Source organism: Ciconia boyciana, chromosome 1 (assembly GCF_034638445.1).
Source record: "Ciconia boyciana chromosome 1, ASM3463844v1, whole genome shotgun sequence".
NCBI lineage: Eukaryota > Metazoa > Chordata > Aves > Ciconiiformes > Ciconiidae > Ciconia > Ciconia boyciana.
The window spans coordinates 27,799,344-27,821,067 of NC_132934.1; the positions used below are offsets into that span (position 1 = coordinate 27,799,344).

At 44.8% G+C, this 21,724-nt stretch overlaps 1 protein-coding gene across 5 annotated transcripts in view; it reads left to right on the top strand.

Annotated features, from left to right (window-relative positions):
- The first annotated feature begins 12,945 nt into the window (after nucleotides 1-12,945).
- The window catches only part of ANKRD26 (ankyrin repeat domain containing 26), a 63,073-nt gene continuing 54,294 nt past the window's right edge, over nucleotides 12,946-21,724 (top strand). For all 5 annotated transcript variants that reach the window (XM_072861243.1, XM_072861270.1, XM_072861278.1 and 2 more), the window contains exons 1-6: nucleotides 12,946-13,402; nucleotides 17,504-17,618; nucleotides 17,864-18,037; nucleotides 18,149-18,255; nucleotides 18,780-18,917; nucleotides 19,696-19,844. In XM_072861243.1, coding sequence (XP_072717344.1) covers nucleotides 13,200-13,402; nucleotides 17,504-17,618; nucleotides 17,864-18,037; nucleotides 18,149-18,255; nucleotides 18,780-18,917; nucleotides 19,696-19,844 — 886 coding nt within the window. In that variant the 5' untranslated portion in view covers nucleotides 12,946-13,199. The remainder of the gene's footprint in view (nucleotides 13,403-17,503; nucleotides 17,619-17,863; nucleotides 18,038-18,148; nucleotides 18,256-18,779; nucleotides 18,918-19,695; nucleotides 19,845-21,724) is intronic.

Genomic DNA, 21,724 nt, shown 5'->3' on the forward strand with positions numbered 1-21,724 from the left:
TCTCTTAAAATTCCCGCATGTGTTGCTAAGCTCTATGCAACCCTACTGCCCAGGAACTACCCACCTTTTGTTTCAGTGGGGATCTGACTGGTATCCCTTTAGTTAAACCCTTAAGCAGTTTTCTTCTGCTTGTGCGTAGCTTTGCACCCATGGGCATTCCTTCTTGAAGGCGGTTATGTATGCTTAAAAGCTAGGCTAAAGAAAATAGCTCTTTTTCCTCATGGTAGTAGCCAGCTGAAAGCACTACATTATCCCTAGGAGCACGACTTGTCTTGCCCATAAACATCTCCCCAAAACCACTTGTCACTGAACGCTGACTTCATTTCTTCTCCCCCTGCCCCATTCTGTTAGCCTGTATCGATGGGAAGCTGAAGAGAACAGCACTTGGGTAAACTGGCATCTAAACAGCTTAAGGAAAAAAGCATGTTTGATGGGCATTACTCTGGGGAAAAAAAGATCTTCACTCCTTACTCCAGTGTTCTGGCACAGCATAAATGTTGTGCTAGTGCATTGGTTTTCAAAGAAGCCTTGGTCTGAGCAAGTGCTTTTTTGTTGTTGCGGGGGGTGGGGGTGTTAAGCTGCAGTTAAAAAGCAAACCTGAAAGAGTCTCTCAGGAGCCGCAATTTACTCTCTCCCAAGGTTGTTAGAAGAGAACACCTGTTCAATGTAGTTAAGACATGCAGAGCTCAGAATGCAACCCCAGTCTTTTTTGGCCTCTTGAGCACACGTAGGACCTGTCTAAACTCTCAAGTCCTCAGACTAACCATAAAGATTTCTGAAGTCCTTCAAGTCAGGACTGTGTTTGAGGAGACCTGCCTTGACATGAACAGTTGCAGCATTAATGTAGCATCCTGCAGACATAGCACCCTTGCAGTTAGATGTGAATCTGCCAGAGGGCTTGTTAATTTTTGTAGTGCTCCCTGTGGAGAGATTGTTTATCACTTTAGATTGTAGCCAGCAGGGCTGAAGTGTTTCACAGATACCAGTTTGCATCTAGAGAATGAACATGCCTGCAGCAAATATTTAATCATGTAATAGTAGTGCAAGAGTAAGGTGTGTGCGGGGGGTGTGTTACTGTTTCTCAGTTGGCAAGGAAAATGGAGAGGCTGGGTAAGGAATGGCTGTTGCTGTCCTAGTCAAGTGTGTATGCAAAGATGTGGTTGTTTTTACCAATTCTATTTCCTCTCTTTCTGTATATATCCTTAGTAAGCTATTGGCGGAAAATGTGGATGGTGAAAACATGGAAGAATCTTCCGCGGGTGGTGCAGAAGACAAGGCAGTTCTCAGCAGCTCCTGCCCTGTGAGGACTGCTGACTTTACATGGGCTGCACTTGCTCAGGACAGAGGAGGTAGGATCCTTAATTGTGGAAGAGCTGATTAGGAAAACCGCTGTGGCCTGTAGTAGAACCATTCCTTGTCTTTTGGATGCTGAGCTTGGATGATGGGAAAAAGCAAAGTGAGATAAACACTCACAGTGTGTCACTTCTTACCTCCTTTGTAGGTGCCCTGCCAGCAGGAGGAGCACAGCAAGAGGAAGATGCTGAATCTCCCAGGGATTTTGAGGTGCTTTCTGTGAGGGATGCAGTGGGGTCCCCCTTTTGGGCTTATTTACTTCTGGGCTGATTGACCTTTTCTGCTGCTCCCACCACACATTTGTAACTGGAGGCCCTTGAAACACTTGTGCTCTAGGCCAGCTGTTCATTTAGGACTGGGACGAAGGCAGGTCAAGCTAATGACCTGGGTCTCATAGCAACTGGCCTTTGAGTTTCATTTCTAGTATAGTATAGAAGCAGTGAAGTTTCCTCCTGCTTCCCCTGGTAGCTTGGAGGTGCTCAGCTGAGAAAGGTGGAGAGAGGTCATCAGTTTTGCAGGTGCCTGCTGGTGGCGAGCAACATTTCTTATCTTTGAATTCACTCTGAAGACTGACCTAATTATGTAACCTAAGAAGTAAAAGCACACCTCATATTCTCCTGTTCTTATCAAATTCTTTGTGCTCATGTAACATTTCTTTAGGACTGGGTCACACAGCTGCAGCAGAAGCTTGCTGATGCTCTTAAGAAACAATCTATGTCAGAAGCTTCACTGGAAGTTACTATGTGCTACCACCGTGACCTGGAAGAAGACAAGCTGTGCTTGCAAAAGGAGTTGGACAGGGTTGAAGCTGAGGTATGGAAAGCCTGGCACTATAGGAATAAACCTGTGGGTGGCTATTTCTTCCTGTACATCATGAAAAAGGACAAAACAGTATTCTGGGAGCCAGTAGGAGAGAGACCTAAGGAAGTTAACAGTGGTCCCCAGTCATAATTCATGAAGCCAGTGAAACCTTCAGCCAGGTGGCCTCCTCTTCCTCTTCCAGAGTGCAAGACAGTGTTACTTGAATCATCAAAAAGCCAGCTGGTTTTTGTTGCAAGTAAGAGGCAATCTTGCTCCTCGACCCCACAGCAGAAGCTCTTGCTCTGGGGTAGTATTGCAGTATCCTTTCTCTTCCCTTCTTCCTCCCCTCCCTTGGTGATAAACACACTTGGCCCTTTAGAGAGCTCCTCACAAGCTGGAGGGGCAAGGCAGTGCATTAGGAGCAGCCTTCTGGTGGCTGGGTATGAACAGAGCAGTTTGTTCTCTCTCAAAACTCGCCTCTGCTCTGAGGCACTATTTCCCTGTTCAGGATATTGCACTCTTTCTTTATATTCTTCTGTTTGTGCACAACAGATGTTCCTTATTTGTAGCTTGCTAAATATGTGTGAAGGTCGTTGTCTTTGTTTTGGGTGCACGGTGTGTAAAACAATGTGAACCTTCTTCATGGTTGAAGGAACATTCTAAAAGTTGTTAGAGTTTGGGCTTTTTTTAATAGTACAGGTGTCAGAACCATGTGGATTGAACTCAGGAATAAGCAGAGCTTGTTTTTAGGTGGGGTGTTTGCACTGTATATGCAAAGCAGCATCTCAGCATCTTTTTTCCCCCCCTTCTTTGGCCCTGCTGTAACTTTCCACCCTTAAGCAGCCTTCTTGCAAGTGAATAGTAAGCTACTTTCTGAGGTGGGGACCACCTTTTGCAGTGTTCTTATGAAAACTGAAGTATAGAGGCCTTGGAAAAAAAATCATCTGAAATCTCCTTATGAGGGAGTTGTGAATTCATTTTAGGAGAAGGATGAACTTTTTAATTCATATTTTCAATGGAGGAGCAAACAAGTGGGGAACAAAGAGTGTCATGAGTCACTGAAAGGGTAGGAGGGGCAGTGTCGGTGCTTAGAACCGTGCTAAAGGAAATCAATGTAGGGATGGGAGAGGCCAGTAAAAGAGATGATGAAGTGACACAGTTTGTGTTCATTTGCTAGTAGAAGTGAAGGTTTGAATGTACTTGAAATGATTGCAGTTCTTTGAGTAGAGGATATGTGCAGATATATGCAGTACTTGAATTCTTCAGCAGCCGTTGCCTCCTCTGTATAAAGGCTCACCTGACTACTGTGGATTCTTACTGTGATTTTGCAGCTGCGGGAGTTGGAAGAACAGCATCTTCATTCTGAGCATTGTGTTCAGGACTTGAAGACTGCCTTGGATAATAAGGAAAGAGAAGTAATAGCTTCTTCCCAGAAACTGCAGGACCTCCTGTTGGCATCTTCTGGGACTAATACTACTATAAAACAACTGGAAGAACACGTGCAACGGTAAGAGAATAACACAGTGAAGCAAGGTGTCTGTCGCTTTGAGGGATTGCGTGGAAACAACGGGATAGCCTTGTTGCATCCCAGCAAGTTAATACACGATTTTGAAGGATGCTTTTGTTTTAGATTATGTTATTTCATGCTGTTCTTTCAGAACTGGTGCTCTGGTGGATTTCTGTAATAAGACCTGTATTTCTTTTTAAGCCTTGAAATTGAAAATGCCAGATTGGAAGCCACAGTCCAGCAACAAAGCAATAGGATTGAAGCCCTTCAGAGAGACCTGCAAGCCTCTGCCTCCGTAAGCTGGTCATAAACTTCCCTTTTTGTGAGCTCCCGAGCCTAGTTACCTATTTCTGTGGGAAAATGTTAACATGAGGTTTTCCTGGAGAGCCTAGGAGAACTGAGTTCCTGCATTCTGCTGAATAAAGGCTGCTCAGAAAGCAGTCTGGTCCATTCCCCAGTTTTCTGGTTTTGAGAGTTTTCCCATGCTACTATGGCAAGTCCTACTTAATGTTCTAAAAGGTAACAATTTGACACTAGTTCATTTTCTTCATAGTAGCTTGTCTGGTGCTGTTTTGAATTAGTGGTGAAAACAGTGTTAACAACACAGGGATGATTTAGTTATTGCTGAACAGTGCTTGCACAGTGTCAAAGCCTCTTCTGTTTCTCATACTGCGCCACCAGCAAGCAGGCTGGGAGTGCACAGGAAGCTGGGGCAGGCAGGCACAGCCAGGACAAGTGACTCCAAATGACCATCCTGTATGACATCATGCTCAGCAATAAAAGCTGCAGGGGAGAAGGAGGAAGGGAGGGATGTTTGGAGATATGGCATTTGTCTTTCCAAGTAACCATTACGCATGATGAAGCCCTGCTTTCCTGGAAGTGGCTGAAAAATTGCCTGCCGATGGGAAGTAGTGAATGAATTCCTTATTTTGCTTTGGTTGCACATGCAGGTTTAGCTTTACCTCTGAAACTGTCTTTATCTCAACCCACAAGTTTTCTCACTCTTACTCTGCCAATGCTATCCCCCATCCCACTGGGGGGGAGTGAGTGAGTGGCTGTGTCGTGCTTAGCTGCCTACTAGGGTTAAACCACGACAGATTGTGGCTAAGATGGATGTTGTGGGCAGGAGGGAGATCTGTGATTGAAAGCTGAGAGAGAAGACTGGACTTGGGAGATTCGTGTTACCTTTGCAGCTTTGTCACAGCTTGCCCTTGAGACCATGTTAGCTTCCTTTCCCACCTGTGAATAGGTGCTGGTTCTGTCCTGCCATGCAGGGGGCTGAGGTAAAGAATAATTAGGTGAGGTGATTCCGTAGAGTAGCAGGCAGAGCATTTTCTTGCTCTCAGATGTATGGTTTTTACAGAAGCAGTGAGGGTAAGGTATTTTCTGTGGTGGGCACTAGAGGAATTATTATATTACAAAGTATGTGTCATTATGAACTCCGGAGGACCTTTAGAAGAAAGTTGTAGGGTGATTTTTGTGCATGCCTCTGTGTGTGTCGTCTTATGCCCCAAAGCTGCAGCCTCATCTTGTCACTTCTAGAGTGTTCATTCTTTCCACCAGCTTCAATTGCTGTTCTTGGTTATGTTTCCTGAGGTGTGTTTTACACGCCGCATTAACCTTAACCGTAGATCTTGGATGGGGAGAGGAGAGCTTAGGCCTGTTTCCATTTAAGTTACTGCTTTCTATTGCAGTGTTGTCTTTCCGGTCACCTTAATTTTTAATTTTGCCACTTTTCACAGATGCAAAACCAGAATGTGCTGGCTCTGACATCAAAGGACTTGCACAGCATGTGGAAGGAGGAGCTGAAGTCAAGATCCCACCTTGAAGAGCATGCTCGTCAGAGTGACAGGAAAAAGGCTGAACTCTTGGAACAGGTGAGTCCAGAAAATTCTCCAGACACCTAGCCAATACCCAGGAGAACCATGTTCACCTTTTTGTCGAGTTTTTACATACTCTGCTTTTTCTGTTATCCCTGCCATTCAGGCACTGAGTATCTTGTCATTTGGGGGTCATGCAGGAAGCAATAGATAGAGATGTACTGCAGCTTCTCTGTGGAGAACGCTAGATGCACATACTGCACGTAGACATCGTTCCTATGCTGTGTGTGTCATGTATCTTTTCTGTTTTGAAAGCGTGACAATAAAGGACAGCAAGTGAAGAAGCTGGTAGAGGGAATATGCAGAGACGAAGTGCATCTGTGCGAAGAACTGAGAATAAACTTTGAACTGCAGAAAGACTGTGAGAGGTATGGCTTTTTAATATGGTGAAGAGGTATTCCTCAGTAGAAGTCAAGCTTTATTGAACTTTAACGTAAAAATAGGTGTACGTAACTGTTTGTGAGCAAATTCAAGCCTCGTGTTAGTTCTTGCAAGGCGCTTCTGTGCATGAGCCTATGGTTTTCAATAGCTGCCAAAAGAAGTGCAAATATGCAGGTTGCCCTGCAGTTCTCCTGGGGGAAGGAAGTCCTTTATTCCTCTTCTCAGGTGAAATTCGGACCCTCCAAGTGAGTTGTGGCACTGGAATGCTGGTTTTTTTCTCAGTAATTCTTGGTGTGTCAAGTACATTAAAAATGAAGCAAGCCATGTCTGCACTGTTTACGTGAGAGTATGTGAAAAAGGCTGGTTGTTCCTTTGCTTCATTGTTTTCTTGACTAATTTTGCTGTGCAGGTTGAAGAGGCTTCTGAGCAGAGCTATGAAGAAACTAAGGGTGTATGAGGAGAGAGAGAGAGAGTCCCAGCATAATTTGCAGGGAGAAATGAAGAACAGGTATTCGGAAATGGACAATGAACTTGGTAGATTAAGAACAAAGGTGAGCACTGGTTTGTTTGGGGTTTTCTTGGTGATTTTCTTTTGGGTTTGTTTTTTATTTTTCTTTTGAGACCTGTATTACCCTTTCCCTATACTTTTTTGGTATAGTCAATTATCTGTTTTCTTCTCGGTGCTCCTTCTGTTGTAGTAGTAGTAGATGATGATAAACACTGCTGTAGTTATCATCATGGGTAAAAATGAATGTGCAGAGCAGTATCTGCAAAGGCACACCAAGGGCGAGCTGAGAGTCACAGCAAGGCTGGCAGGGTCCATGGCCTCATAGGACAGCAAACAGTCCCACAGGCCCTCACGAAGAAGAGTGAAACAGGTCCGGTGACAGTAAGTGGGGTCAGCCAAGAATGTAGATCACCAGGCCAGTCCATAGGGACAGGCACGTCTGCAGTCCTACCAGGACGTCGCGTCCTACCAGACGTTGCGTCTATCTACTTCTCTGCTCGTGACTCAGATTTGTTGCTAAAGCAGCCATATTTCAGAGCTATGTTCATGTTTAGAAGGTATTATTGTAGAATGAGTCAACTGCCTTTACCTGTTTTCACAGCTGAAGAGACAACGTCGTTACCGATCAGAAGACACTGGAGTAGCGAAGTCCCAATTCCAGAAAACAAGGAGTGATTATACTGGAATGAAGCATTTGCCTTCCACCTACTAATTCAGGGACTGGAGTTGCCAGGCAGTGAGGAAGGGCAGCCATGGCCACCATGTTGGCAGGAAGATAACAGTTTTGTGCTGCTAACACCGTGCACTTAATTCCAAGTATTTTGTTCCTACTTGGTATTTAATGAACTGTGTGATCTAGTATGTGTCTTTGTTTTTTTCTGTTCCCCCTGCTGCCTTTGCTTCTCCCCTCCCCTGTTCACATGGCTGTACCCTCTTATTCCTTCTGCTTGCCTATGGTACAGACAAGGACCTGTCCAATTGATACAAAATGGTGATGGCTGCTAGAACTTGTGTGACATTTTAAGAGAACTGCTGCATTTTGTCACAGAATTTGAGTTCTTTGGACCTAGCTGCTATGGATGAGGAGAGTCATATTTTTGAAGGCTTACTCAGGCTTTCTTCCTAGCCAGGCAGTTACAACTTCTCTCTCTGCCGTCGGTCTGAGTGAAAATCAGCCATGCAGACATCTCCAAGGGTGAGAGAGAAGCAAGGCCGTAAGTCCGAGCGAGAGCTCTCCTCTGCTCACTTCAGCTCTGTTCACAGCTGCATCTTCAGCTTGTCCTGGAGGCCAGGCAAAAGGCCAGCATGTGTCTGTGTCCTTTTCCTCCAGGGAGGCCTGAAGCACAATTGTGTCAAGATCGTGGACCAGAGTTGAGGTGTTGCTAATAATAAGTTCCCAGACTCTTCCTGTATTTTAGCACAATCCTTCTTTTGGTCTGGGCAGAAGGTAGTGGGTGAGCTTCTGGTAGCCATAAGATGCTGGCAAATCCCACAGGTTTTAATCCCATGGGGAGCTGACCAATTTGTAGCCCACAAAGGGAGAAGGTGTTAAGAAATGTCTCCTGCCTGCACCAGAGTGGTCAAAGAGAAGTTCAGCTTTTGGTATTTTGTAGCGTCTCTCCACAGAGAAAGCTGGTGCAGAAAACCTTGGCCTTCACTTTGTGTTGTCATTGTGACAAACTCGGACATGACCTGTTTTCAAGTTTGTTCCTAACCTGCTCTGTGCTGCCGGTTGTCAGTGAGAGGGGAAAGTGAGAGGCTGATGGAGCAGCAGAACGTAAATTCAGTGTTGGCATCTGGCATAGCAGGAATTGATAGCAGTTACAATGCGGTGGGGGACGAGGGCGTAAAGAGAAGTCCAGTCAATCCCTTCACTTGCAAGTCCATCTCCAGTGTCACTGGGGGGCCACTCTTGGTGATCCTGGAGAGGCCATGGCAGCTGCAGGAGGCTCCTGAAGCCTGGAAGGCAGGAAAGAAAAATAAGTGAGACAGAGGCAATTAAACCATTCTTCTGTTGCTTCTTGGTATGAGAACAGGAGAGGCCGCATGGTAGTAAAGAGCTTTTTGTAATGAATTTAATTTAGGAAGGCTCAGGCAGGAATCTTATCAGTCAGAGGGGGGGAGGGGCAGTGAAGAAGAGTAGCAGCCTTTCGGCGTCCAGTGACAAGCTGAGAGGCAATGGCCACAAACTGAAATCTGAAATACAGGAAATTCCATTTAAACATAAGAAAAAACCATTTTTACTACCAGGTATACACTCGGGGCATGATTTTTAAAAAATCTTGAGAATAACCACATTAGTAGGAATGCTACTCTCTATTCCTTTGGGAATTGAAATCAATTCTCAATGCATTACAGTCCTACTTTTAGCAGACATTTCTCACTTTCTTATGGTTTTGTGAGAGACTGAAAGAGTTAATGTCTCAAACATTGTGGCGAGGCGAGGCGCTATTTGCATGGCGACGGCAGCTTGGCGAGCACAGGGTGGGAGAGAATGGGAGCGGGATGTGCAGGACATGGAAAGTGCACCGGGTTCTGCCGGACCTTACCATGTACGGCCAGAGATCACACAGAGTTGATGTGAGGAAGGGGCTTGCAACCGCCCGAGAGACCCCTCCCGACCACCTCCCTCCCCCAGACCCTGCGCAGAAGATTGAGAACTTTCTAGAACAAGAACCATGTAAGTCCTGAAGGGGCGTACCTGGAGGCAGGGATTAGCTTATAAAAGACACGCCCTCCAGGGAACCACACGCGCGCCCACCACTAGGGGATTGCCATGTCTGTCATTGTCATCGCGAGATCCAAATGTGGTGATACTTTTTCTTTCTCTTACCTCCTCTCTTCTCCTTTCCTTTTCTCGCTTCTCTCTTGCTCTACTCTTCCAATATATGCAAGTTTGGGATAAATTGTGACGGGTTGCCCAGAATGGAGATATTTCTCCATTGCCAAATTGCCTTTGTTCGTTCATTAAGCTCGCCAGTTTGTTAAGTTTGTCCGTTTGTGGAATTCGCCAGTTAATAAAGTTGCTGGCCAGCCTGTTCTTCTGAGTCATTGTCATGACTCTGCCGACCACGTGGTTCTGTCAAGCAGAGATCAGCTTTTGTCAGTACACAAACCGTTAGGGAATCGAAAAGATTCACCCATCTCGCAACCCACCGAGTGGGACGAGACAGGTTTATAATTTGTAAGTAGTTTAATTAAAAGAAGGAAGACAAAAGTTTTATTTTGCTTTGTTCTCAACTAAAATGTAACTAAACCTAGTAAATCCAATTATGATCTACCTGACTCCACAATAACACACCCAGAGTCCCTTTCAATGATAACTGTATATAGGTGCAGTATGCATGTGCTTGTCCAAAAAGTGTTAGGCAGTGAATCTATGTGGTTCTGAATATGCTAGTAAGTCTCTTCTGTTACCCAGTAACTCTTTTACTGTATTAAAAAGAAAATAACATTTCTTGTTTATCACTTAGAGGAAGCCAAAATAAATCTATTCCACATTATTAATAGAAAGCTAGCTGTTAATCCTACTGCATGCACATGTGTGCATGGGATATGGTGTGAGTGTCAGACTGGACTGGGAACAAGTAAAACTGCCACCAGTTGACGCAGCATACCCACTGGCTGTATAGGGCTCCAGAGGTGGCACACCAGGAGCACCACGACAGCTCCAGCTCTCCACCTAGACAGAGCAAAAGCTGTTAGAGTCACTGCCTACAGGATGCATGTAACAACCCAGTTCTCTTCAAACCCTCAGAGCAAGCAATGCGAAGAAATGCAGTCTTCCCAGGCAGCTTTTCTGAGTTGTACCAGCCCTCCTATAAATACAGCAATTGCAAAGCAGATGTACTAAACCAGATGATTAGCACATACGGTTAGCAGCCCAACAAGTCTTTACTGAAATTTTTTCTTCTTGGTAAACAAAATACACAGGGTGGTTTAATAGGGAGAAAATACAGATTGGAAAAAGGGCATTTTAGACTGCCATTTTGTACCTCAGCAGTACAAAGATTGTGATTATCCAGCTACAGTGAATCATGTTGAAGGAAAGGTGTACCTTTAGCAGACTAACTCAAACCAAGGCTTATGCAAGACTTAAGCCCCACTCAAGCCCTATTTGGAAATCTTCCTGTGGTACGCGGGTGTTGTGCAGGGTATCAGAACAGAATGAAACATTTCATGCAGACAGGAATACAAACAGCAGTTACTAGATGGTACTGAGAGAAAGCTGCAGATAAGCTACATAGAACACATTGAAAGGACAAAGCAACACATTAGGAAATACCAACATCTTAAAAAAAAAACAACAACAAACAAAAAAAAAACAAATAAAAAAGGAACTATCAAAAAAATTTAAAATAGGAATGGATTCAAACTAAAAACAAAAATTTGGGTATGTTCAACAGCCCCACGACCCAAAAATATTAAAGAAATAGTATGATCAAAGATCAAAAAGCTGGCAAAAATCAATAGAAACAGCTGATAATTGGTTTAGTAATAGTTTCTAGCTATTCATTTTGCATCTTTTTTGGCTAATAATGAAGGAACAGTTCCTGTTGTGCCCATATGACTATGTCCACAGGCCCCATCAGCACCCCCTTATCTTCAAAGCATGAAACTAAATTTCAGCCCAACCAGCTACCAATGTCCCTACCAACTAAAGCTGACTCCCTAATCACAGGGTTTTTTATTGATGCCATTCTGAAATGTTTGACATTTGACAGGGACTGCAGGGTCTCCTGGTCTTCGTTGGGGAGTTGGACCTGTAAAAACCAAAAGTTTTTGTGGCTGAACATCTGTCCACTTGAAGGACTTGAGAAGAAATAGTTCCTCCTGGAAAGAGTGTAGAGATGGATTGTGTTTACTCTACATTGCCATCTTGTAAATAAAATCCTACCTTTCTTCTAAGATGTCTGGAAAAAAACCAAATATACCCAATTAAGAAGTGCATTTTGCTCTCCACTTCTCCATTAAATGGTCAGACTGATTACAAAGATACTCTCAAAATGGCTACTCATAGCCATTTCCCAATACTCAGAGAATTTAGGTTTTGCAAACTGAATTTACTTAACTGTGGTTTCAGGAAAAGATTTTTTTCCGTCTTTTTCTAAATTATTATTTTAGCTCTTCCTTCTAGAGATGAGGTCTGAAACAACAGAACACTTCTAAGACACTGAGAATCAGCTAATGAAAGTGACTGTACATCAGCCACTTTGGTACAAGTGAACACTGCCAGAAGCAAACAGGCTTGATAAAGCTGTGAAGGCTCATTCTAGAAAGGAAAAGGAAGGTTTTAATAGCTGTACCATTATTAGTGATGAAGGAGAAGAAAATATTTCAAAAGGCTGAATCTCCTCCCTAAAAAGTGGCACTATATTCCTATTCTGTTGCAATAAATATTTTCACTGCTCATCATAACGAAATGCGTCCCTCTGCTTTAATTATGTTTTGTTTGCCATTTTTCAAAATTCATATGCAAGAAGTTCCTAAAGATAGGAAGAAGTGTTCTGGCAGGTGTTCCATTAGCCAAATAATCCAGGGTATACTGTAACTATGACACTACCCCAAAATCATATGGTATCTTATAGTAAGGTTTCACCGCTCTGAACTACCTAGTAGCATCACTGTAACAGGACAATATTGAGAATGACTCCCAACTTATCCATACCAAAGGCGTGACCTGTCTTTTGATTTCTCTGTACCATGTTTTCGTACAATCAGTGTGTGTGCATGTTTCTATTCTTTGGTGGTGGTGCCAAGTCAGCCACATTTACTGGAAAGTAACTTTCTGATTCTGTCATCGGTAAGGCATGTAACTACATGATGTCCAAAGTCCCCCTCCATCACATTTCCTATTATGCTAATCCTTGCTCTTTGTTCCTTCGGCATCCATTCACCCAAGCCTGATAACAGCACTCGAGCAGTACTGCTAAATAAACCGTGACATGAATTTCGTCGGAGAATTATTTTGTCCGTAACTCCTTTATGGGATTTTCTTCTTCTGCACTAAATGCGCTTTCTCAGTTTGTGCAATTTGCTTTTAAAGCAAACTAGGCCAAGCCACCCCGTGCGCTCACAGCACAGACCCCACCGTGGGACCGCTGGGAATTGGTACTGCCAGGTACATCAACGCCCCCGTGGACTTCACAGCAGCGATCCCCGAGTACTCCGTGGGGTGCACCATCGCCCCACTCACCCACCGGGGCACGCCAGGCCTGTCACTGCCCCCACCGCGCTCGACAGAGCTGTATCCAGACGCCTCCCTCTCCGGACCCAGCCTGATACCTGAGGGGGAGAAAACGACATCACTCACCGTTTGACACCCCTGATAAACAACTCACATGGGCAGAGCAGGAATTGACCTTAAAGACACGTATGCCGCTATCCCGTTTGATATCTAAGCGCCCCGCCAACGCCCCCAATCCTCCCGAGGCCGCGCATGCGCGGACCCGCCCGCGCTCCCCGCGCGGCGGGCGGAGCGGGCCTTTACCCTCCCGTCGCCGTCCAACTGCGCCTGCGCGGAGCTCGCCGTCGTGTGGGAGGGAGGCGGTGGCCCTGGGGGCTGCCGCTGTCAGCGGGCGGGTACGCCCCTGCCCTCGGGCCTCCGGCCCGCTGCCGGTTCGCTCTGCAGCAGCCGCACCGGGCCGAGGCTGCTGCTGGGGGCTCCACTCCTCTGCCCCTGTCCCTGCCCGGGGCCCGATACAGCCCGCCGGGTGCCTCCCGCCGTCGCTCCCCTGAGGCGGGACCGTGCCCGCGTCCCCGCCGCAGAATGAAGAAGCTCTTCGGGTTCGGGAGGAAGAGGAAGGGGCAGCCGCCGTCCGGCAGCGCCTCTCTGCCCTGCTCCGCCGGTGCCTACGAGCTCCGGCAGAAGGACCTGGGCAAGCTGCACCGCGCGGCCGCCAGCGGCGACCTGGTCCAGGTGCGGCAGGGACTGAAGAAGTACGGCGTCGACGGGCGGGACAAGGCGGAGCGGTAAGCCAAGGCGGGCAGCAGCGCCGGGCGGGCGCTGGGGCGCGGTGGGCAGTCCCGGCAGCGCCAGGAGCCTCGGGCCGCAGCTGCAGCCCCCGGCAGCTCAGGGGCGCTGGGGGCGAACGGCCGCGTCTCCGCGAGGAGCGGGAGAGCTGGCACGGCAGCCGAGCTCAGCCCTCGGCTGGGTGTGGGAATCAGGCTTGTGCTGCCAGAAACCCTTGAATTCGGCCTAGTACCCAGCTGTCGCCTTACCCTTTTTGCCCCGGCTTCCTCAGTGCCCACATTCCCGGAGTCGTATTTCCTTGCCTGGGGGCGGAGGAGTGGAGGGGAGCTGGCAGCAGCCTGACAAAGGTGGGTTGCAGAAGGAGCCTCACGGCCATTCTCCAGCTACGCTTTGAAGTCAAAGTGCAATCGCATTCATCTCTGTGCATCTTTGAGGGCTCAGCGTGCAGGTTTAGTAGTTAAGCCGAGAAAGCTGCGCTGCCTTAACAGGGAGTAACTTAAGGAGAGCTAGGCACTGCAGTTAGGAAAGAGTTATAGTGCAGAATAAACGTGTGGTATATTGATGCTACGCGCACAGTTGCCTGATGTGCCTTTTGTGACTGTGATGTGGCAGCCAAAGCAACAGCCTGATTTTAGGTGGCTGTTACTTAGTTGTTTGCTCTGAGGCTTTGGCACAGCTAATCAGTACCTTGGATTGGAAGATCTGGGTAGTGACTTGCAGGAGAAGCTGCTGCTTCTGGCAGGTGTTATTGTGTGGGGCTTTGAGTCAGGCAAAGCAAGTACTTGGCAATTATATCTTAAGGAGAAGCCCTGGCCTGCAGCATAGCTCCTAGTGATCCATCATAAGCGTAAGGGAATCAGCTGTAGTTTTTGGGTCTTGTATGTGTCAACGCTTTAATGCCTTTTCTGAAAAGACTCAGACTCAAAACCTTCATGATATCCTGAAGACACGCTGGTTTTATCAGAGTAGCTCAGCTTCCTAGGCTGTCTGTCCTGAAGACTGGACACTTGCTAGCTAGCTACCTTATTGCCCTGAAAATACCTAAAAACACCTAGGTTTGTAGGAGAATCAAGGAAGATCACGGTGAGTGTGCACTTCAGTAATGTGGGTTGTGTGCCTGAGTGTTGCCAGTCAGTATTTGTTTATGCAGCTGGAGATGGGGGATGCAGTTTAAGGTGGATTGAGTGCGTTTTGTGCATATTCCAGCTACCTGAGTCAAGGTGCCCAATGACATTTATGGAAATACCTGCTGAATATTTCTCTGTTTTCTTCTTACTACCTTCTCTTTCACTGTGGCTGATTCAGTCAGTCATCAGGTCTTAGCAGACCCTGGTATGAAATTTGGCTAGATTTTGCATTTTAAGTTCATCTTGTCTGGAAAGCTTTGTTTCCTCTGGAAAGGTTTCCTTCTGTGTGTCATGCTATTATCAGTGTTATAACTGGGCAAATAAAGTAACACACTGTAAAAAAAAAAAACAAAAACAAAACAACGAGAGATAAGGCAGTGTACATACGATAGAGCACTGCGATGGTTTTGGCATGACAATGCCCAGTGCTGAAAAGCTGCTGGAAAGCTTACCTGAGAGGAATTCAGTGGACAGAGTCTGCCTGCTTGCTGCAGCCCCTGTACACTATACCAGCCATGGGGTTGCAGGCCCACCTATGCCCTCATAGTGCTTGTGGGTGTGATATGTGTCATGAGTGACCACCACATGCAATTGTGTTTCAGAGCTTCATTGTGTCCTCCAGGGACTGGAAGAGTTGACATAATTGGAAGTAGATGTAAAGAATAGGAATTGTGGGTAGTAATGGCTAAAATGTATGCATTGTTCATATGAATATCTCAGTTCTGCTCCTCAGGATTTCCAAAAGCAAAATCCTACACCAGGGGCATGGCAAGTATCACACCTACAGGCTCCTTCCATAAAGTGGTCCTGTAGCCCACAGGACCTCCCAAAAAATGTGCTTGGAACAGCATCAGTGAGGAGCAGGCAGCTTTTCAGAGGTGGTCTAGCAAAGCCTTCAGCCTTGCTGAAAGAGATGGGCAAAACTCACCACAGAGTTGGAAGCACTGTAGGCACGATGCCAGCTAGTCATGAATCCTGGTCAAAGCTAATCGCTAAGAGAGATTTACTCTGTCAGCTGCCTGTCAGAGTGAACTCCCGAGCTTTTCATTGCTTAGCTTGTAGCTGCTGGGTTGTGCAGCTCAAATGCTGTTGGAAGTGTGTGCCGCCAACCTGCTGTTTCCCTGTGGTCTCCCACTGGGGTTGTTTTGCAGCTGCTCAGGCATCAGGATTTCTCTTCTACCCCGTGGGTGATCAGTGTAGGACTGCAGCAGCAGGAGAAGCAGAGTCTGGGCAGGGTCCCCAGGGATAGGTTGCAGAACAGCTTTGGTGTTACTGGAGGCCTCTTGCGGATACAGGCAGGTGTGAACACTCTGATGTTCTCTGCCAGCCTGTGCCCTGAAGTGGATCTTCTGTGGAGCTCAGCGGGCCTTGCTCCAAGCAGAGCCATCGCCTTTCCTGTTGGCAGACTGAGAGGCTTGGTTGAGGAGGGCAGTGAGTCCGCAGGTTTTCTGAAGGCTTTTCTGTTTGCAAAGCTGATAGTGACTTTTTCAGGTTTGTCATGTTTCCTAGTGCTTGGTAGTAGCAGCTTTTAGATGATCATGGACTCCTTCATAACCAGTTTTGGTTAGCTTTCAAATAATCTCAGTCAGTGATTTCTTCAGAGATGAAGCATCCTGCATACTTACATGGGAGTGTCTCAAAAAGTGGTGATAGCCGCTCTTGAGGGACTCTTGCGTTGATGCTTCAGTCTGTTCCCTGTCTGTAGCAAGACATTACAAGTTCTTTGAAGTTTTGTGTGTTTTTCTTGTCCTTAATCCTTGTTGCCATGGAGGAGGCTCATCAGCTGCCCTGTAACATGAAGTATCTGCATTTATGTACCACTGCATTTATGTACCTCTCCCTTTCCATTCCCACCTAGCCAGTGAGCCATTGCTCTCCTGTCTCTCAGCAAGGTACCAAAACAATTGCAAGGTTAGTTGAGCTTTCCTAAATACAGTGAAGGACCTACCCATAGCGATGCAGTTCAAAACTAGTGCTGGCATCCCGCTCAGTTCTTGAGGAACTGCAGGATTTTTATTGCATCACCTCCAAGGGAGGAAGGTGTTTTCTAGCTTGTCTCCTGCTCTCTTGGGAGAGGTGTCTTGCAGAGCAGCAGGCACGTTGTCTTCTGCACAGAGCAAATCTTGTGCTGCTTTGTGCCTGTGATTTAGGGGGAAACACATGCAGGGACTTTCTGGGTGATTGTATCTTTGGGTACAAGTAGGGTGATTAATTGACATCAGACCTAAGATGTTCCATGGTTCGAAGGAGACCTTTTCTTTCTGGCAAGGCTTTAACTTGAAGAAAAAAGTTTCTTATGCTTGTCATGTGTTGTGGAAACACAGTATTCCCTCCTTGGAGAGGACTTCCTCTGTAGTAGGCTTTTTATGACTATGATAGTTATACATGTCAGGAAGGTCAAATATTACTTTCCCGTAGTCAGGATTACAGTGTTATGCTGTCTGGTTTGCTACATGTTGTCAGAGGTGCTTTGGTACAAGTGTGTTCTTGTGTTTGCTGCAGTAGTAACCAAGCTAGAGAAAAAGCAGAAATTCTCAAAGTGCAGGGAAGCACTAATATTCTTGCTATAAAACCCATCTCCTACATCTCTGATACACTTCTGGCACGTGTATGATCATAGAAGAACTTAGAGGTTTACTTGCCATAGTCCTCAGATTCCCAAGCTTTGGTCTCTGTTGCTGTGGCATGTGTGTAGTCCGGCTGGAGGCCAATGCCTGGGCCCAGGAATCTTTTTGTGCAGATTCAGTTCTACAGTGAAGGAGATGTCACCTTACTAAGCAGACGCTGTGGAGGGTTTTTGCTACCCAGCCTCAAGCATTTGGTGTGCAACTGCTGTTACTGGTAATGGAATGAGAAATCTTTCCTTAAGCTTGCTTTTTGCAAAGTGAAACTTATGGCCATATCCATTTATCTCAGCCTGAAATGATTTCTTTAGTTGTCTGTCTGTGCTAATTTAATATATTTAATTTTTAGGACACCTCTGCATCTTGCTTGTGCAAATGGCCATGTGGATGTCGTTACATATCTAGTAGAAAACAAGTGTAAGCTAAATCTTTTTGACAATGATAACAGATCGCCACTGATGAAGGTATGTGGAACATGGTATGCTCTTGTAAGTGAGGCTTATTGATTATGCACTAAATGGCATGTATCGTGCAGGATTCTTTACAAAGACCTGTGTAGAAACATGCATATTGTAATCAGCATGGACTAGGTGTATGTTAGCTAATCTTTGAAGGTGCTCTTATTTTCCAGCATTGGGAAGTTGGGGGAATTGTAACGGAGTGAAATGTAAATGTTGGAAATTTTTCCTTTTTTTTGTGTTGTTCCCAGGCAGTACAGTGCCAGCAAGAAAAATGTGTGGCTATTCTGCTAGAGCATGGTGCTGATCCAAATCTGGCAGATGCTGACGGCAACACTGCCCTTCACTTTGCTGTCCTATCTCCTAATACATCTGTAGCAGGGCTGTTACTTGAGCATAATGCCAATATTGATGCCCAGAATAAGGTACATTTTTATATTTGTTGAGGAAGTTCTTTCCAAGAGTTGCATTAATATTTCTCTTGAAGGGTTTTTTTACTTTGATTTTTAACTTGATTTATTTATCTGTCCTTTCAGGAGGGATATACCCCACTTATTCTTGCTGTCTCCGAACATCATGAAGAGATGGTAGAGTTTCTCCTTAAAAAAGGAGCTGACGTGCATGCTCGAGATCAGTGTGAAAGGTGAGAGGTTTGTCAAAACTCTGCATGGGTGTCTCTAGTATTCTTTAGGTTGGATTGATGAGGAGCATGGGAATGAGCTCTGAAAGAAAACAGGGAGCCACACAGAAGGAGCTATTTCTGTGTGACTTGTGAAAGCAGGTCTGCGTTTGGCTGCTGTCTTACCTCAGTGGATGCTTTTCGCATTGAGGATTGCAAGAAGGTATTGTCTGTGGTGGCCCTTCTGGTAGGAAACGTGCCTTTAGCTAGGCAGCATTGCCTCAATTCGGAAAACTCCCTCCTGCATAGCAGCAGTTTGTATGTAAGTATTGTCTACGTGAAAGCTTTGTCTGAAGAGTGAACATTTAATTGTTTTGACTCCCTGTCCCGTTTTATTGCTGCTCTTAATACTTAATGAAAACTGCTTTTTCTTTTGTTCATTTTAAAGTAATGGGGGAAAATACCTTTTTGGAGAGCAAATAGGAATAAAAATAATTACAATGTGTGTGTAAAATGATCTATTTAATATCATATTTTGGATGTTTCAGAACCCCACTTATGACTGCTGCTTCTGGTGGGGAGCTTAATTTGATAAAAGTTCTTCTTCGGTATGGTGCTGATGTTTCCCATAAAGACACTAATGGATGGACAGCTGAGGATTATGCTGTTATTCATGGATATTCTAGGTACATTTTTAAGTTTATCATTAGAATAAGTTGTCAGTTATCAGTGTGGCTTTTGAACATTTTTGGCAACAGCACCAAGGTTTAATGGTGTGTTGAGGCCTGTCTTGAAGCTGTGCTTAGTGATGTCTTCTGATATGTATCATTCCTGTTTCTAGTGTTAATTTGGAAGTTGAGGAAAATTTCCACCCAGAATTCTCTGTTAGATTTCAAGTTTTGTTGCTAAGCTCCTACCTGCCCAATATAAACTCTAAAAAGTGTCTGTAGCCTACAGATATCCAGAGGTGGAACTTGGCAAACTGAAATGCATGTAAACCCTCTCCCCAGACCAGCACCATTGTCCTTAATGGCTTCCACTACAACAACCAGGAACTACCAGGCTCTTTTTTTCAGAGGGGATCTAACAGATACCCCTTTGGTTAAAATCTTAAGCAGTTTTACTCCTCTTATGCATAGCTTTGTACCTGTGGGTGTTCCTTCTCTAAGGTGGTTATGTGTGCTTAAAAGCTAGGCTGAAAAAAATGTACCAAGCAGGAGTTAATAACTTCATAGGTATGCATCTATAGAATGAACATGACTGTAGTGAATATTGAAGTATGTAATAGTCATGCAATAAGTGCTGTGTATATTACCCTTAGAGAATATATATGAGTATATGAATTCATACGGCTATGAATATGTGTAGGATGGATAATAAGTGGCTGTTAACTATTCCATGAAATGGTATATGCAAGTAAGTGGTTATTTTTACCAAACATATTTCTTCTCTTTCTCTATATAGTCTTAGTAAACAACTGGCAGAATACACAGACTGGGAAAACACAGGAGAAGCTTCTGCAGGTGGTGCACAAGGCATCATGGTACTTAGCACGCCTCACCGGACAGGAGCTGCTGGCTTTACGTTGGGTGCACCTGCTGTGGACAGAGGAGGTAGGTTCCTTAACCATGGAGGGGCTCATGAGGAAAATCACTATGGCCTTTTCTTTAGGTGGTTTGTATTGTTAAAGCTTATTGTGTTCACCATTGACTTTAGCGGAGGCATCAGATGGAGTAGCACAAGCAGTTTTGTGAATGTGCTTATTTGTTGCTAGTTGGAGGCGCTTCTTGTCAGGCTGCGAAGACGGTTGTGATTTGTGTGCTACATGTCCCCTTATAGGTTTGTTGCCTTCTGCCTGTCAGATTGCCCATCTATATAGGTTTTCCTATAGAGAGAGAGAGAGAAGGGGGACAGGGAAGGAACTAGACCAGAGTGTTTTTGTTTTTCAGATGTGTACTTTTACCTATAGATGGCCATTGAGATAGTGAAAATCAAATTGCAAAAGCAGTAGGTTCAGCCTGAGTAGTTGTTCATCTTTCTATAGCTGGGAAGCAACAGATGAGTTAGCAGGAACATACACGTCTTGTTGATTTCCGCTGAGTTTGTGTGTCTTTGTTTTAATATTAATAGTTTCACCTGCACCAAGCTCCTTTTAGTGAGTCATCTTATTTCTCAGCATCAGTTGCAATTGTTTCTGTGTAGGTGTTGCAGAGGTGTATTTAGGAAAAATTGTCTTGGAAGAGTAACTTTGTTAGCAACAACAATGCAGTGTCTGTCTATACTGTATCTTCTTGGACATGGTTTCATTTACAATAAAAATAATGCTTTTCTTCCACTTTCAGTAATTTTATGAAATAAACTTAAAAAATCCGTATTACCTTGTGATCCGGAGAAACAATTAAATTGCCTTGTGATCAAACAATAACTCCTTCAGTGAGTTTGTAAAATCCAGTCTATGCTTATGAGCTCACATAGCCATAGAGGAATCTTAGAAAATTAGTATTTTAAGATAAATGAAATTTTGTCTTGTACTTTACATCTTGGGCCCTACACTGCAAGGTTTTATTCTTTCTGGTTTTTTAAGGGTGTTGTATCAGAGCTATGTGGCAAAAGGGCAGCAGACAATGTTCAAACACAGTTCATTACTCCTTTCTTAAATATGTCAAGAAATATGAGCAAAACATGGGATATTTTTCCTCATTGGGTTTTCCCAGATATGAGAATTTAATTTAGAGCCAAACTTTGTTCCTTTGACTTGGGAACAGTTGCTTTGATCTAGTTGGAGATTTGTAAAGTTTATTGATAGATTGAAGGAAGGGGGGTTTTTTGTTTGGTGGGTTGTTTGTGTGGGGTTTTTTGTTTTTTTTTTTTTTTTTTTGGAAAGGGCTGGGCACAGGTAGTTTAATCAGCAAAATGTTGCTTTCACCCAAACAGCACTCTCTGTTACTGCCTCCTGTGCATGTAGATAACTTCTGTTGTACCACATGGTAATGGCTGACAGGCCTGGGTTATTTTAAAATATGTGGCTTGAAGAATAATACTGTTGTGTGATTCCAAAACTGACATACCCTCAGGGAAATATAGGTTCTTGAACCAAATAATTTTTGCACGTTCCTTGAAAATTATAATACTAGTAATATAAGTCCCCAATATTATGGGAAATCTTTACTTCTTATCCTCATTTGAAGAGGCATAGTAAGTGTGAAGAGAATGTTATGTGGGTTAAGGACTTGGGAGGAGAAAGAGTATGCTGTGTTCTCAGTCTGGTTTTAGTTGGGCTTGTTTTTCTTCTGAGTAGTGTGAATCCTTTTCTCCTTGTGCCCGAATTCTTAAAAAGTTGACCCCAGCATGTTGAGCAAGAGAGATTAGTAGCATGTAGGGAATATTTATTGGCATTAATTTGGCAGTCACTGGCTTGCACCCACAAAGCACAGGTCCTGCATCATGAGAGTCCCTTTGATATGCTGCAGTAACAGGCTTTGAAGCCTCAGTT